The 17,641-nt window shown below is 36.1% G+C and overlaps 3 protein-coding genes across 9 annotated transcripts in view; all 3 read right to left on the bottom strand.

The window, feature by feature from the left end:
* Positions 1-331: 331 nt before the first annotated feature.
* Positions 332-6,889, bottom strand: LOC131536899 (cytochrome P450 3A30-like). The gene is made up of 13 exons (XM_058770073.1): positions 6,441-6,889; positions 3,787-3,880; positions 3,654-3,706; positions 3,043-3,142; positions 2,815-2,934; positions 2,547-2,632; positions 2,182-2,330; positions 1,970-2,094; positions 1,802-1,886; positions 1,554-1,714; positions 1,165-1,391; positions 627-789; positions 332-503 (listed from the first exon to the last, which is right to left on the bottom strand). The coding sequence occupies exons 1-13, from the start codon at positions 6,506-6,508 to the stop codon at positions 417-419; spliced, it is 1,518 nt and encodes a 505-aa protein (XP_058626056.1). The 5' UTR covers positions 6,509-6,889; the 3' UTR covers positions 332-416.
* A 450-nt stretch (positions 6,890-7,339) lies between these two features.
* On the bottom strand, positions 7,340-13,799 carry LOC131538018 (cytochrome P450 3A30-like). 2 transcript variants are annotated; one of them, XM_058771804.1, is made up of 14 exons: positions 13,723-13,799; positions 13,323-13,451; positions 12,991-13,084; positions 12,818-12,870; positions 11,658-11,757; positions 11,438-11,557; positions 11,003-11,088; positions 10,605-10,753; positions 10,385-10,509; positions 10,204-10,288; positions 9,956-10,116; positions 8,819-9,045; positions 8,500-8,662; positions 7,340-8,384 (listed from the first exon to the last, which is right to left on the bottom strand). In XM_058771804.1, the coding sequence occupies exons 2-14, from the start codon at positions 13,388-13,390 to the stop codon at positions 8,298-8,300; spliced, it is 1,518 nt and encodes a 505-aa protein (XP_058627787.1). In that variant the 5' UTR covers positions 13,391-13,451; positions 13,723-13,799; the 3' UTR covers positions 7,340-8,297. The 2 variants fall into 2 exon arrangements, with proteins under 2 accessions (XP_058627787.1, XP_058627788.1); XM_058771805.1 differs by lacking the exons at positions 12,818-12,870; positions 13,723-13,799 and having other exon boundaries at positions 13,323-13,702.
* Positions 13,800-15,223: 1,424 nt separating this feature from the next.
* Positions 15,224-17,641, bottom strand: part of sdk1a (sidekick cell adhesion molecule 1a) — a 342,555-nt gene continuing 340,137 nt past the window's right edge. For all 6 annotated transcript variants that reach the window (XM_058771492.1, XM_058771493.1, XM_058771494.1 and 3 more), the window contains one exon: positions 15,224-16,992. In XM_058771492.1, the coding sequence (XP_058627475.1) occupies positions 16,720-16,992 (273 nt within the window). In that variant the 3' untranslated portion in view covers positions 15,224-16,719. The remainder of the gene's footprint in view (positions 16,993-17,641) is intronic.

Here is a 17,641-nt window from a genome sequence, read left to right as displayed (position 1 = left end):
TCACATCTGCTTTACTGCTACATGAATATACATTTCTTTGATTATATACCGTACAACGTACATAAACACAATTAAATAATTTGCTGTGTATTTTATAAAACATATAAGTATAATTAAACGTGCACAATGTTGTGTCTTTTAAAATATATATATTTCATTTCAATAAGCATTAAACAAATGGCACAAAATGAATGAACCAGGAAGAGCTCAAGGTCCATCAATGTTGAGCTCAATAAATCATACAGTGAACTTTACAATGGCTCACTTCCATGAAATGTAAAAGGTGAACATAAAATGACTGATAATATAATGAAATAATAAAAAGATTATAATGGGTTTCAGTCTTCATGATTAAAATTATTTAAAAATTCTTATTATTCATAATTATATAATGTATATAACTGTTTTGCATTGCATTATTGTTTTGTCTTGTGAGATCTTGGTATAAACTTCAGTGTAATGGGAACCTTCGGCTGAAAAGCGGCATTCATCTCTAGAGGGATCTGAAGAAAACAAAAAGAGAAAATAAACAATAATTAATTAATTCAAGACGCAATGCATAGTCTGTCCCACATAACTGTATGTCACATAAATGTATTCTAATTGATGACAGTCAATGTACCAACCTGTGTCTCTTTACATGTTTCCATACTGAAGTTCTGAAGCAGCTTCACAACAAGAATTTTCATGATCATTAGGGCATATCTCACTCCAATGCAATTTCGAGGCCCGAGTCCAAAAGGCAGGAAAGCGTACTGGTTCATCTCTGACTTACTTTCTGGGCTGAACCTATAGTGATATATCAGAAACACATTCAGTTTAGCAATCCTTGCTTCAATTAAATAGTCTAAACAAATTGAATTCACTGTTTGTAGACATGTTTGAATCCACTGTTTGTAACCGCTTCTTTTAAGAAAACGGTGTAAAATCAAAGTACCGGCTTTTGTTTGATTTAGTAAGGTATGACAGTATATAAGGATGCTTCCTTACACTCTAAAGGCTGTTTTATAGAAAAATCATTTTGTTTAGCCAGCTTAAATCTGATGCGTGGTTCTGTAAACTGTATAAATCACATGTTGTAAGATGATCATATGTGAGAAAAATTGAAGTGAGAAAAACTGTGGTTGTGAAAAAAAAAAAGATAGATGTAATGATAGACATCACCTCTCTGGTCTGAACTCATCAGGAGACTCCCAGAGTTGCGGATCACGACACAAAACATATACAGGAATTCCAACCAGAGTGTCCTTTGGTATGGTCACCCCACTGATCTCCACAGTTTTCTTAGAGGATCTTTCTAAGCGTGGTGCAGTGGGAAGGAGACGCATTGATTCGTTGATGGCCATTTCCAAGTAATCCATTTTCATCAATGCATCATATGTGATGGGAGTCTAAATAAACCAAAACAAGACATACCCAATGCATATTTCAGCTTTGTTTTAAACCTAATTCCTGTTCCTTAAATAAAAAAACTGAACCCTAAAATCTAAAACTGCCTTAAGCTTGATTCTCTGCACAAAAACTATGAACAAAGCAGAAGCCAGTGTGCTCACATCAAGAGGGAAGTTTGTGTCAATCTCCTCAACCAGCTTTTCCAGGCAGTCTGGATTAGTGGCAAGATTATAGAGGAGGTAAGTGAGAGTGGTGCTTGTCGTCTCATAACCTCCGAGAATGAAAACAAGGGACTGGGAGAGAATCTCGTGGTCTGTTAGTCCTATCAAATTCACAAAACAGCATATTTGAAAACAAGTCACATTTGAAATGAGTCTATAATGTGTGGATTCTGTGCTGTCTCTCTAACCTTTTGCTGGTTGCTCATCTGTGTCCTCAAAATGATCACCAGGTATTTGATTCTGGAGCATGAGCTGGAGAAAGTCTACCCGACCCTGATTTAAAAACACAGAAGCATCAAAATCATTGCCAGATCTAAATGATAGTGAGTGACAAAGTGAAATAGTGACAAACATACATCTGATTCCTTGTTGTGCTCATCCTTAATCTTTTTCACGGCACTGTAGAAAAAATCCATAGATGACTTCGAAAAAAGAGTAACCCCCATTTTCTTCAAAATAATTGCAATGGAGGGAAACAATACTGAAATAATAAAATAAACTTAATTTTTGTTTCTTTTTTCATTACTTCTGTTCATTTTCCAATATTATTACACAAGCAATAACATACGTATTAGCAGAAGGAGAGGATTGAACATATTAAACTGGATAAACTTCTTGATGTTGGTAACGAAAGGATCATCTGCGTTGTTTATGGAGTCGATGTCAACGCTAAAGGAGGAGCTGGTGACCACATCCAAACTGTACGGACCCACAACTCTGGAATAAAAATAATGTTTGTTTCTTATTAGATATATTATATAGTGATAATTTACATATCATTACTTTTTAACAAAGCCAATGTCATCTACAATAATCATAGACCTTTATTAATTAATTAAATTAATTTTGAGTGGTTTATACATAGAAATCAACTGCAGTAAATACTTCAGTAAATTTCTTTATGTTTTGTTTAAGGACAGATGTCACACATACTCTTTTACTTTAACTGGCTTCTCGTGGTCTTTCTTTTGCATATTTTTAATAAAACAATCTGCATGTGTCACAGCTATGGGAAATATCTGAAACATATTTAGAAATAAGTGTTAGCTACATAACTGTCAGAGAGAGCAACAAGACTATAATAAAATGCATTGGGCTTTGCCTCAATTTGAACCTCTAAACCACTGACTGAAAGAAGTAGAGAATATTAGGACTAGACTCCAATGCATGATACAGTTCACATCATGGGCCTTCACTGTACCTCCTTCAGTCGACCACTGGTGAAATACGGGGAGAGTGTACTACGCATTCTCTTCCATCTCTCATCTTTAACCATAATTATGCCATCAGCAAAGGGGCCAGCAAGACCTGTAGTTGTTTTCTGCACAAATGACAAAATAATGATCTTTACTGGATCTTCGGCTGTCTCTGCATTGCCATAATAACAATTTCCTTGTACAAAACTGTGTTTGGGTTTTGGTGAGCTTACCCTTCTGTTAATGAAGTTAGAATAACATTCTTTCACCAAAATCACTTTGATCATTTCCAGGTCAGTGACCATTAATATTGGGAGCCTTCCATCATAGATCCTGAGCAGTGAAAGGAATATTAATCAGTTTACAGCGATTGTGCTGCACTAATAAACTGCACTGTTAGGAAGTACATACTTTGCCTAGCAAATAAAATACTCACATGCAGGTTACATACAGGTTAAAAGATGGCAATGTGATTTTGTGGTATGCTGGACTAGTAATCATTACTGTATTAAATATATGAGACAGAAGACATTGAAACAATTGTTTTATCAATGTGTGAGAAGCTTGCTATATTGTGAAATATCTAAACTGTGCTTAAATGTTTTACTCAATGGACAAAGTTCAACAACACATAACAGTTTCTACAATTCACTTGTAGTTTCTTTATGTAAATTAATATATTGAATGAATAAATGTAATTTCACTCTATGGATGACATTTTGCCTAATGTATAAGTGTATATATACTAGTATAACGGGAATGACAAATATTATATATATATATAAGTAGTATAACTATTATCAATTTGATGATTGATTCTTTTAACACAGTGACTGAGACTCACCCCCAAACTTTTCCATACTTCTTAGCACACTCCATATCGAAATTGCACACACCCTAAAATACATTTGCATATAGACAACTAATCAGAGAGAAATTAAAAGAGTGAATTACTCTTTACATAATAAATAACTCACTTTAGTGTATGAGAGAAGTGTGCCAAAGAAAGGCCAAGGCCTTGGTCCTGGGATTCCCAGTTTCTTAAAAAATCTATGTGGCCAAACACCGTAACTACAGTGGGATCGATAACACAGACATTTAGACTACACACAGCATACTAACTAAAACAATATAGCCTATATTTAACAGAGATTGAGATTAGGGTAACCAGATTTTTTTAACCCTCAAACTGGGCCACAAGTGAAGTATCTTTTTGTTGTTGTTGTTTTCACCATTTTAATCACATTTGAATTTCTGTAGTATTCCATACTCTGTTCTACACTGCTTGACATTTCAACTACACATTTACAGTCAGGGCTGGACTGGTAATCGGCATACCGGGCATTTTCCCGGTGGGCCGACGCACTGAAGGAGCCGACAGATGATTATTTTTTTGCCAAGGACCATCACGCAGGGACTACGAGCAGCCAGTGGGCCATTGGTTTGTCTCCTGTATTGACAGCGTAAACCACCCAATCACAATGCGCTATAGACGGAGCCATGAAGTGTTTTGCTCCGCCTATATAAAGAACGCTTCACCCCAACTTCTTCCTCGTCGGCTTTTCCCATGTTTTCACAGCAGCTTCATCAAGAACAGGCTTGCTCTGCGGTGAGTGATGCGGCATTAAGTGCCAGGCAGGAGGAGGAGAGGAGAGCAGTTGAATCGGTAAAGTGCTTGTAAGGAACTCGCTACGGAGGGAGGCATCTATCCTGTGTGTGCGCGCCATTAGTGCAGAATATGCAAACACTTTTTAATAAAACGTAAATTTGTCCACCGCGATTTTTTGGCCAAGTCATGTCAAGTGTGTTCATAGAGGTTTCCATGGGCCAATGCGAATAAATCTAGATTCGAAAAGACACGATATTGTCAGACCTGACGTTTTTTTATTATCCAAAACAACTAGATGCAATGATACATATCTACACTACCAGGCAAAAGTTATTGAACAGTAAGATTTTGAATGTTTTTTTTAAAGAATTCTCTTCTGCTCACCAAGCCTGCATTTATTTTATCCAAAATACAGCAAAAGCAGTAATATTGTGAAATATTTTTACCATTTAAAATAACTGCTTTCTATTTGACTATATTTTAAAATGTAATTTATTCCTGTGATCAAAGATGAATTTTCAGCATGGAAACCTCTATGAACACACTTGACATGACTTGACCACTTGTTTTTGCTGTATTTTGGATCAAATAAATGCAGGTTAGCAAAGGAGACTTCTTTAAAAAAAAAAAAAAAAAAAAACAATGAAAAATCTTACTGTTCAAAAACTTTTGAATGGTAGTGTATATCATATATGGTGGTGGGCCACCAGGACCAAAAAATGCCAGGGCCGATTTTTGTTCCAGTCCAGCCCTGTTTACAGTAGAAGACATAAGGACACGTTTTAACATAATTTAATACAAACATTTATGAGGCAACTCCGCAAATTATATTCAAGCGATTTTACTATGACTACAGAGTACGTGTAGTTGTCATGGCAACCAGATACAGCCATTCTCACGCTGATTTCCTTCAAGAATGACTTCTACTGCTCGAAAACTATTTATTTTCTATAAAGAGGCGTAGTAGCAGTGAAAAGCACAGCGCGGGACTGATGTATAGTTCAGCTTTGCGTTCGCAGACTTTCTACATTGACGACTATCAGCGAAATCAGCTTGACTTTGCAATGGCAGAGAAACAGCGCTCCTTCTCTGCAAACGATACCAGACACGACAAAGACTGGAGAATAATAAAGGGACTTTGGACACGATGACTAGAAGAACAACGAGGATATTCAGCGTCAAAGAAACGGTGATCCTGACAGCTGAATCCAGGACATAATACTGCTATAAAGTTGGCTTGACGTCGGACGTTCGATATTCGCATATTAGGGACCGAATCTAAAGTTACATGCGATATTGGTATACATTTTTCTAACTTCAGTAGCATATGAGCAGAATGACTCATTCATAAAACAAACTGTAAACTGTTCATCTAGATGTCAACTATAATGCACACCTTTTACTTTTTTGATATTTATTAAAATATACTGTAAATCATTTGTAAAAATAGCTATTTTTGAGCCCATTCCGTACTGAAAAATAGCAAATTTTACATGATTTACAGTTTATTTTAATAAATATCAAAAATGTAAAAGGTGTGCATTATAGATGACATCTAGATGAACAGTTTACAGTTTGTGTTATGACTGTAAGTCATTCTCAAATGCTATTGAGCTTTAAATTTGCGTTTGAGCCCATTTGGTACTGAAAAATAGCAATTTTTACATATGATTTACAGTTTATTTTAATAAATATCAAAAATGTAAAAGGTGTGCATTATAGTTGACATCTAGATGAACAGTTTACAGTTTGTTTTATGAATGAGTCATTCTGCTCATATGCTACTGAAGTTAGAAAAATGTATACCAATATCGCATGTAACTTTAGATTCGGTCCCTAATTACGCGAATATCGAACGTCCAAAGTCAAGCCAACTTTATGTCAGTGGACATATTTACAATTTACAAGAGTTGTCTGCCCACCTGGGCATCCCTCGTATCTGGCCACCCTAATATAGATATTAATCTATAACACAGAGTAAGACATAAAAATGGTTGCTTTGACCTGTGAATAAATACTCACATATACAGGAGAGTTATGACCAGAAGCACCAGGGTCCAGGTCACAGACAGAGATGGGAGGTCAATCATTGTAAGTCAGCTGTCAGCCTAGCACTGTATTCTTCAGTCTAAAGTCTGAGGCTCCAGCTAAAGTGAGAGTCCTCATTAACGCTGCTGTTGGTTTGGTTTTATTCATGATCCGGAGATGGGCGTGGTCTACAGGTGAGCATGACGACCAAATAAGGCGTGAATCGACAGGTTATGACAGTTTTGACACTTCTGTCATAAATTTTCGTGTTGAGTCATTGGTGTTAGTTAAGTTAGGCAGCAGAGGCTAAACCTTCAGTCATTCCTTTGCTGAAAACATACATGAAAACGACAAAATGTATTTTCTAACCTAAACGGGTCTACTGACCTTATAATAGAGTACAGCCCGAGTTGGACATCTGCTACTCAATAAAACAAACTCATGCGCACAATAACATTGAAAATGTATTTTAAGTGTTTACTACGGTTGCCGAGAGAGCTCAACGCGCTGCAAATAGAAAAAAAAAACAAAAAAAAACACCTGCAAATTAAGAAAACAACTTCATCAATTTGACAACACGCGCTGCAAATGCTCACAACACAACCAAATAAAGAAACGCGCTGCAAATAAAATTGTTTATTTGGTTGTGTTGTGAGCATTTGCAGCGCGTTTCTTTATTTGTTTCCGTTGTGAGCATTTGCACCACCTGCTTAAGATGTTTTCTGGTGTTTTTTCTATTTGCATGTGTTTTCTGAAGCTGCAGCGCATTGAGCTCTCTCGGCCACCGTGAACAGAAGCAGAGAGACCTCAGGCTGGAGTACCGAGACAAAACACGCTGCTGAACTGAAGGTTATTTTCTGTATCCAGGGAGTTATCTGTCATTTGATATGGTACAATGCTGCCATAGTTTGGATATGAGTGTTTTGTATTAAACAAATCAAGTCTTCAGTATTGATGAGAAAACTCTCTCAACTGATGCAATTCTCTCTGGTGAATTGCAAGTATGTGCAGAGGGCGCTACAGGTGTATGTAGGCAATGTTATTGGTTGTTTCAGCTGTCTGTTTAAAACATACCAATCACATTTACTGATACGTTTGGTTGTGGGCGTTGCTTAATATCACCCCTTTGTAACAGTCATCAGCGTGAGACAGAAAATCAGTCTTACAATGTTGACAGACTAACTATATTTTCAACATCACACATGTATTAAATCCTGTAGATATTTTGATCTTCTGGCATTGCTACTAAAAGTAATTTAAAATGAAGGAATATCTCTAAAAGTCCACAACAATTGTTTACAAATAATGTTACAAATGATAAGCCTGTCACAGAGGAGAGTTCCCTAGCAGTTGTTTCGGAAGCTGATTTCTAATGTCTCTCTGTATGTTACATTTGGCTGTTTCATCAAATGTTTGTTTCGGAATTGTTTTACTTTAAAATGATTTACTTTATTATTGCAGATGCAAACAAACTTTGATATTTTACATTTCTGATATGATGATGTCTGTTTCCAACAAAAATTAATTCAAGTTGGTTATTAAAGCACATAATCCTGTCTAGCACATGCAGTTACAATATTACCACTACACATTTGCATTCATTGCTTGTTCTGTAATTAAACAATTATACACTTTTAATAATGCATTTTTACATTCATAACACTGTAAAGTAAATGACACAAAAATGAATGAATCCAGAAGAGCTCAAGGCTCCAAAAATGATGTAAAGGGCATAATCGTGTGTATATTATAAATAACATATAATCATAATATAATTTTGAGTAATTTTGTTAATGCCATATAACATGGTATAAAATAAAATCAATTATATTGAAATGTTCTGCATTTTAATTATTCTTTTGCCTTGTGAGATCTTGGTATGAACGTCAGTGTGATGGGAACCTTCGGCTGAAACATAGCATTCAGCTCTAAAGGGATCTGAAAACAGGAGAAAATAAAGAATATGCATTTATAACTTCCCGTTTAATTAAGAGGCAAACATAGTCAGTTTCATGTAACTAATGTACACATTCTGATGAAATGATGTACCAACCTGTGTCTCTTTACATGTTTCCATACTGAAGTTCTGAAGCAGCTTCACAACAAGAAGTTTCACGATCATTAAGGCGAATCTCATTCCAATGCAATTTCGAGGCCCGAGTCCAAAAGGCATGAAAATGTACTGGTTAATCTCTGACTTACTTTCTGGGCTGAATCTGTAAAAAATATCAGAAAGACATAAAGTTTAGCAATATTTGTTTAATTAAAATGTCTCAAACATTTTAATTTACATGCTATATAGGATGAGAGAAAAAAATTGTCGCTGTGCAGAAAATGCTCAGAAAGCATCAGTGTCTGATGAATCACATCACCTCTCTGGTCTGAACTCATCAGGAGACTCCCAGAGTTGCGGATCATGATTCAAAACATATGTAGGAATTCCAACCAGAGTGTCCTTTGGTATGGTCACCCCATTGAGCTCTACGGTCTTCTTACAGACCCTTTCTAAGCGTGGTGCAGTGGGAAGGAGACGCATTGATTCGTTGATGGCCATTTCTAAGTAATCCATTTTCATCAATGCATCATATGTGATGGGAGTCTAAATAAACCAAAACAAAACAAGACATACCCAATGCATATTTCAGCTTTGTTTTAAACCTAATTCCTGTTCCTTAATTAAAAAAAAAAAAACTGAACGTTAAACTTTAAAACTGCTGGAATAATGAAAAATGAAAATTTACTGAGGACATCAAGATGTAGATTATTTTGTTTCTTCATCAGAACAGATTTTGAGAAATTTTGCACTACATCACTTGCTCACCAATGAGAGTCCAAACATCTGATAAAAACATCACAATTATCCACAAGTAATCCACGTGACTCCACTTCATCTATTAATATCTTATGAAGTGAAATGCCATGTTGTTAAGAAAAACATTCACCATTTAACTAATTAAACACACTCAACTTTAAACCATTGCCTTTGGTCAAAATACTCCATAATTCATAATAAAGCTTCCTCCAGTGAAAAAGTCCATCCCCTGTTGTTCACTCACATCAAAATCCAACCAACATATTTGTTTAAAGCAGTTTTGTTTACTCTTGTAAATGGCGCTTGATCTGTGCATATCTGTCTTCATTCAGATGAAACACTGTAAAAAACAAAATCCTTGATAGAAGACTTGTATTTTAGCTGGAAGCAACCGTTTGAATTTAAAAACATCTTAATCATGGATTTGATTCTTACAAACACACAGCTTTTTACCGTGTTTTTACTGTATTATTGTGTTTTTAATCAACTGTTTGAACTTTCATTCTGACGGCACCCATTCACTGCAGAAGATCCATAAGTGAGCAAGTCATGAAATGCTAAATTTCTCCAAATCTGTTCTGATGAAGAAACAAATTCATCTACATCTTGGACGGCCTGATTTTGGGGTGATCTATTCATTTAAGCTATAGATTCTCTACACAAAAACTATGAACAAAGCAGAAGCCAGTGTGCTCACATCAAGAGGGAAGTTTGTGTCAATCTCCTCAACCAGCTTTTCCAGGCAGTCTGGATTAGTGGCAAGATTATAGAGGAGGTAAGTGAGAGTGGTGCTTGTCGTCTCATAACCTCCGAGAATGAAAACAAGGGACTGGGAGAGAATCTCGTGGTCTGTTAGTCCTATCAAATTCACAAAACAGCATATTTGAAAACAAGTCACATTTGAAATGAGTCTATAATGTGTGGATTCTGTGCTGTCTCTCTAACCTTTTGCCGGTTGCTCATCGGTGTCCTCAAATTTTTCATCAGGTATTTGATTCTGGATCATGAGTTTGAGAAAGTCTACCCGACCCTGATTTAAAAACACAAAGTGGTTCTTTGAAAGAGTGGCCCTAACGAGTTTTTGGACAATTAAGCCATGCATAAGCTTAAGAGTGAAATAACATACGTTTGATTCCTTGTTGTGCTCGTTCTTAATCTTTTTCAGGACATTATAGAAATATTTCATGGACGACCTTGAAAAAAGACTTATCCCCATTTTTCCCAAAAGATTTGCAATGGAGGGAAATAAAGCTGAAGTAATAAAAAAAAAAGAAATTCAGATCTCAAAACAGTATTCATGTAAAACTAATTCATAAGGCATTTTTTAAATGATAAAAATGACATACTTAAAATCAGAATCAGAGGATTGAACAGACTGAACTTGAAAAACGTCTTGATGTTGGTAACGAAAGGATCATCTGCGTTGTTTATGGAGTCGATGTCAACGCTAAAGGAGGAGCTGGTGACCACATCCAAACTGTACGGAGCCACAACTCTGGAATAAAAATAATGTTTGTTTCTTATTAGATATATTATATAGTGATAATTTACATATCATTACTTTCTAACAAAGCCAATATCATCTACAATAATCATAATTAATATTATAAACTTTATTAATAAATTAAATACATTTTTATGTGGTTTTATACATAGAAATCAACTGCAGTAAATACATTAGTAAAGTTCATGATTGACTATGAATGCTTTTTATATATTGTTTAAGGACAGATGTCACACATACTCTTTCACTTTAACTGGCTGGTCGTTGACTTTCTTTTGCATATTTTTAATAAAACGATCTGCGTGTGTCACAGCTATGGGAAATATCTGAAACGTATTTAGAAATAAGTGTTAGTTACATAAGTGTCAGAGAGAGCAACAAGTAGAGCATTAAATAATATAAATCTAAATATTACATAGAAGTAAAGTTTTTTTTTTGTTGCGACAAAAACTCTACATAGAAGTGGAGAATACTGAGAGACTAGATGCCAGTGTCTGAAACAGCTAATGTCAAAGGGACAGTTCACTCTAAATTTGTTTCGTATCTGTTTAACAACTTCATATTATCTCATTTTGTCATACAAAGAATAAAAAGTCATTAATATTTTAAACAGCACGAGGGATGACAGAATTTTTATGTTTGGGTGAACTATGGCTTTAAGGGCCTGTACTGTACCTCTTTCAGTCGACCACTTGTGAAATATGGAGAGAGTGAACTGCGGATTCTCTTCCATCTCTCATCTTTAACTACAGTTATTCCATCAGCAAAGGGGCCAGCAAGGTCTGCATTTGTTTCCTGTACAAATTCCAAAATCATGATGTTTACTGGGGCGTAAAGAAATCTTCAGCTTCCTGCCATTATCACACTTTCTGTACAACTTTGAAGGTGAGCTTACCCTTCTGTTAGTGAAGGTAGAATAACATTCTTTCACCATAATCGCCTTGATCATTTCCAGGTCAGTGACCATTAATATTGGGAGCCTTCCATCATAGATCCTGAGCAGTGAAAGGAATATTGATCAGTTTGCAATCACAGTGATTCAGACAAATGCCTACACGACCATTGAAAAGTTTGGGGTCAGTACATTTTTTTTACATTTATTAATACGTCTACTTAACAAGGATGCATTAAACAGATCAAAATTGACATTAAATACATGTATAATGTTACAAAAGATATCTGTATTGAATAAATGCTGTTCTTTTGAGCAAAGAATCCTAACAAAAAGTATAACAAATATTCAGCAGAACAACTGTTTTCAACATTGTCACATGATTGTCATATGATATGCCGATTTGCTATTCGAAAAACATTAGCAAAATCGGCATATTAGAATGATTTCTGAAGAATCATGTGACACTGAAGACTGACAGTAATAATCACAGTAATAATTACATTTTAAAATATATTAACATAAAAAGCAGGTATTAAGGGTCATAAGGGTCAGCTTTTTGAAATTGGGATTTATACATAATCTGAAAGCTGAATAAATAAGCTTTCCATTGATGTGATGTATGGTTTGTTATGATCGGACCATATTTGACCGAGATACAACTATTTGAAAATCTGGAATCTGAGGGTGCAAGAAAAAAAAAAAAATATTGAGAAAATCGCCTTTAAAGTTGTCCAAATGAAGTCCTTAGCAATGCATATTACTAATCAAAAATTAGGTTTTGATATATTTACAGTAGGAAATTTACAAAATATCTTCTTGGAACATGATCTTTCCTTAATATCCTGATGATTTTTGGCATAAAGTTAAAATCGATAATTTTGACCCCTTACAATATATTGTTGCCTATTGCTACAAATATACCCGTGCTACTTTTGTGCTCCAGGGTCACATATAATATTTCACAATATTACTGTTTTTACTGTAAAATAAATGCATCCTTGGCAAGCATGAAAGACTTCATTTAAGTAAATAAAAAAATAAAATACTCAGACTTTTTAATGATCTGTTGTAATCTAAAGCACCCAGTTATAACAATAACGACAATAAACCTGACTCAAGCGTAACATCATATTTAATGTAAATGTATGACTGAGACTCACCCCCAAACCTTTCCATACTTCTTAGCACACTCCATATCGAAAATGAAAAAACCCTAAAATACATTTGCATATAGACATAGAAGAAAGAAGGATAAAAAAGTCTTACTGCTCCAACATCATTGGAATGCACAGCCTTATACTATTCTACAGGAGTTACATAATAAATAACTCACTTTAGTGTATGAGAGAAATGTGCCAAAGAAAGGCCAAGGCCTTGGTCCTGGGATTCCCAGTTTCTTAAAAAATCCATGTGGCCAAACACCGTAACTACAGTGGGATCGATAACACAGATATTAGACAACATAACCACATGAAATCCATTAGATGTAGCCTAGCTATAGATGTTATGAACTGTGCAGTGTGATGAAGAACACAAATACAAGACAATACGCTACTAATTAAAATACAGATGTTGAACTATAAGCTTTAACACTATAACAACATAACGCAACAGAATACTGCATAGCCTACTAATATTTTCTTTAACCTGTTGTTTAATACTCACATATACAGGAGTGTTAGGACCAGAAGCACCAGGGTCCAGGTCACAGACAGAGATGGGAGGTCAATCATTGTGAGTCAGCTGTCAGCCTAGCACTGTATTCTTCTGTTGAAGTCCTGTTGCACACTGATGCTGTTGGTTTGTATTTATTTTCATCAGGCGGAGCATGATCCGGAGATGGGCGTGGTTTACAGGTGAGCATGACGACCAAATAAGGCAATACGCGACAGGTTTAGTTTTAACACTTGACATTTTGACGTGTCGAGTCATCGGCGTTAACTGCACTAAGCAGCAGAGGTTACATAAGTCTTAAGTTATGTCTTTATTAGGAAACATACATAAAAACGACCGACACCAAGTTTGTCCTAAGTGTCAAATAAAGTAGCACATTGATTTTACTCACCGACAGTAAAGCCCTGCGACTTTCCGTATTCTGTGACACAATAACATTAGGTGTGGTTCCTTTCATTGCATTTTAACAGCTCATAGTGACACCCATTGGACAAGAAGTGTAACTGAGTTCAGTCGTATTATAAATATATATATATACACACACACACACACACACACACACATTATTGCCAAAAGTATTGGGTCACCCCCTTCTAATGACCAGGTTTGACTACTTTAGTAATTTCCATGAGTACAAATCTTAATGTTTAAGCATATAATGATATTCTAGGGAATTGTGTGCTTCTAATTTTAAAGCAACAGTTTGGACAGGACCCTTTTCTATTCTAACGTGACAATGCCTCTGTGTATAAGACAAGGTTCAAAAAGAAATGATTGATTTAGTCAGTGTGGAAGAACTTGACTGGTCTGCAGAAAGCCACGTCCTAATCCAAGCTGAACACCTCTGGTGTGACTTTAAATGCAGATCTTGAGCCAAAAACTCTTTACCAAACACCAATGACTTGTACGTACACTATGGACAAACGTATTGGGACACCCCCTTCTTTAGAACAGAAAAAGGCACTTCCAAAACTGTGGCAACAAAGATGGAAACATAATTCATGTATTTAAAAATTGTATTTCCATCTCTGTTGCAACAGTTTTGGAAGTGTCTAAAATGACTGTACCCATATGTACAAGTCATTGGTGTTTGCTAAAGAGTTTTTGGCTCAAGGTCTGCATTTAAAGTCACACCAGAGGTGTTCAGCTTGGATTAGGACGTGGCTTTCTGCAGACCAGTCAAGTTCTTCCACACTGACTAAATCAATCATTTCTTTTTGAACCTTGCCTTATACACAGAGGCATTGTCATGTTAGAATAGAAAAGGGTCCTGTCCAAACTGTTGCTTTAAAATTAGAAGCACACAATTCCCTAGAATATCATTATATGCTTAAACATTAAGATTTGTACTCATGGAAATTACTAAAGTAGTCAAACCTGGTCATTAGAAGGAGGTGACCCAATACTTTTGGCAATATAGTGTATACACACACACACACACACACACACATATAGCATTTATGATTGCATGATTTTATGACCTGCGAATGGATGCTTAATATGTTAAAAATGTGTGTTGCCATGTCAAATGTTATGAATGCCGATCAGATAATTTAATTTACAAAAGTAATACATATTGATGCTAGTTTTGTTTCAATTGGCATGCCCAGTAACATTATATATTTTTTAAAATAGCTTTTTGAATGAACACAAAACCACATTAGTTAACATTCAGACCAGAGAAAATTATTTACACTGAAAGTATGAACAGTGATTTTAGGATAATGATGTATACATGTCAGGTCAATCAAAGTTGTTATTTTTATACATCATTTTTTTACACTGATGATGATGATTATTATTTTGCACAAACATTTATTGTTGTTTTGCTTTGTTACCTTTACATTGATCTGTTTCACGAATTGTTACAGTTTAGTTTAAATTGTGCTGAAAAAAGGTAATTTTGTAATTGTTGCAACAACAAAAAGGTCTATAGATTCCCAAACATTCATCCAAAAGGCAGGACAGAGATACAAAATACAGCTAGTCTATTCTGTGATAAAAGTGATGATTTGATTAAATGCTTTCCCAAATCTGTATAAAACTTTTTTTTTTTCTGTCATGATTTAGTGTGCATGTTGACGTATTTTCAATATGAAATTGTAGTTGGAGGCATTTAAGTGATCAACAAACATTTAATTTATCATAAAAAAATCTTTACTTCATGAACGTCCATGACATACACTTGTGCTAAAACAGTTGGTGGGATTGAAACAAACATTTCCATAACAGTACACTCTTGTTTGATTACTGTACTTCTTGTGTTGGCATTTTCAAGAACTGCAAAAATTCATACATCTTGTGAAAGAACAACGGAACTACTGTACGTCACTTCTGAAGAACACTACAGTGAACAACAAAATTCATACAAATTAATTCTAAAATCGCACTGTAAAATTACACTTTACAAGCCTGTAAAAAAGCAAATATTCAATCAAAAGAAAGAAACTGAAATATTTATGGCTCAAAAGTGCAGAACATATGTGCAAAGCAACCGCATACTGATCTCCTCACATACAATTCATACAATCATTCATTAAATAATTTCAAGTGAGTGTTTGCAGTTCCTAAGCGAGGCCAAACAGACAGGAACAAAACAAGAAGAGTAAAAGAAAAAAGAAAAAAAACTATGAACTTGTTGATATGTGTGCGAATGAGCAATGGCACAAATCACAACACATCTGGCACTGTCTCACCATCTGATTACACAGAGGCAGGGAACCAGAGCTGTCTGGCTTCTTCTAACAGCCTCCGTAGGTTTTCTTGCTGGTGAGTCTATAGAGAATATACTGAAAACAACCGTGCTTCATTATCCAGGCCGCGTGAACGCGAATCAAATCCATTAGAGAAGATTTACATTTCATGACCTTTACGATCTCGAGTGCAACATGTATATATAGCGACACTGACAGTGAGATGAGATTATTCAGACAAGAGTATACAGTAATTACAGCGTGTTTTTCACTTAGCTTTTTCCTTAAGTTCTTTTCATTGTGGTAAGGGCAGGAATGTTAAGTGTGAATATATGCCGCTCTTTAGAGCGGGAATGTCTCGTCACATGTACAGGCGTTTTCTGTTGCATCCTGCTCATTAAAACCACAGACATTTATGCATCTTTCACAACCAAGGCTGCAAACAGGAGGGACACGTACATTAACAGTAACTCTGATTAGTCTTCGGTATTGGCGTATAAAAATCATTTTTTCTCCCCTTCTCTTAATAATGAGCTCAGTCACCTATCGAGTACATTCAGGATCCAGCAACTCGATGAGCGGTCACATGTGATGTCTCTTGTAGTGCTCATGGTGATAGTACTGTGCGAAACAGAGAATTTCCTCTGCAACTATGTTGTCCGAGCCGCAAAGAGGGTTCCGGGTCCTCTTGTATGTCACACGAACGAGGAGAAGCCTGTGACGGGAGTCCGTGAGCCTGGCGCGGGCTGGCCGGCGGGGGTGTAGACCCCGCCAACGCTGTGCTGTGTGACCACTGTCTGATAGTAGGACTCCGTGTCCCCGCTGGCACATTCATCGTAGGAACAGGCCAGCGTCTGCTTCAGCCCCTTCTGCTGCCGCTTCCACGAGTTGAAGTATGACGGGTCGCTCATGTAGTGATTCACGAACGAGTGTTTGACCGGCTCTTCTTCACACTCGCTGTCTGTGGTCTGATCATGGAAATATGAGAGGGGAAATCACACACTTGGAAGATTTATGTTGTGGTATACTGTATGTAAGAGATAATGTACAGTCAGCTGGTCAACGTAAACCCCAATTGAACCTTCACAAATACCCGCCCTCAGTCGTTACTGTTGCTATGTCTGACAAGCCATGCTGCTCTCACGCCACACATCACGTTCTCACATAGTGAAAAATACATCGCAGAGCAAAGAGGAAACTGACAACATGCAGAGAGACAAGACAGAGCAGTGGGGATGGGCGATATAGGCTTAAAAATATATCACGATAATTTCTGGTATTTACTGTGATAACGATATCAATGACGATAATTCAGGGAATCTTATGCATCCAGTAAGAGAGTTTCTTCAGAGAAAAGTATTATCTTTCCTATTTTTACCCTGGTGTTGTGAGTATTGCTGAGTACACACGTAATGTAATTACTATTTCGTACTGGAAACCGGAGAGCGCTCTTGCGCAGAAACTCCAGATATGCTTCGCTGAAGTATTGCACAGATGACACTCCAGGAAATACCTAATATGGACAAAGGTATCCAGTTATCCTGTAGCTGAATAAAAGGCAGATAGAGAAATTTTAACTGAGGAATCCTGAAGACAACAAACATACAGTTGCGACAA

Source organism: Onychostoma macrolepis, chromosome 03 (genome assembly GCF_012432095.1).
Source record: "Onychostoma macrolepis isolate SWU-2019 chromosome 03, ASM1243209v1, whole genome shotgun sequence".
NCBI lineage: Eukaryota > Metazoa > Chordata > Actinopteri > Cypriniformes > Cyprinidae > Onychostoma > Onychostoma macrolepis.
This window is presented reverse-complemented; position numbering and strand designations above follow the sequence as displayed.

Bases quoted from the DNA above. Each gene is read 5' to 3' on its own strand.
- LOC131536899 (XM_058770073.1), bottom strand. From the start codon at position 6,508: ATGATTGACCTCCCATCTCTGTCTGTGACCTGGACCCTGGTGCTTCTG. The intron at 3,143-3,653 runs GTGAGTCTCAGT...TTCACTGCTCAG, and splicing joins AAGTATGGAAAAGTTTGGGG to GATCTATGATGGAAGGCTCC. The intron at 504-626 runs GTTGGTACATTG...TGTTTTCTTCAG, and splicing joins AAACATGTAAAGAGACACAG to ATCCCTCTAGAGATGAATGC.
- LOC131538018 (XM_058771804.1), bottom strand. From the start codon at position 13,390: ATGATTGACCTCCCATCTCTGTCTGTGACCTGGACCCTGGTGCTTCTG. The intron at 10,289-10,384 runs GTATGTTATTTC...TTTTTAAATCAG, and splicing joins AGCACAACAAGGAATCAAAC to GGTCGGGTAGACTTTCTCAA. The intron at 9,046-9,955 runs GTGAGCACACTG...TGGTTTATTTAG, and splicing joins ACACAAACTTCCCTCTTGAT to ACTCCCATCACATATGATGC.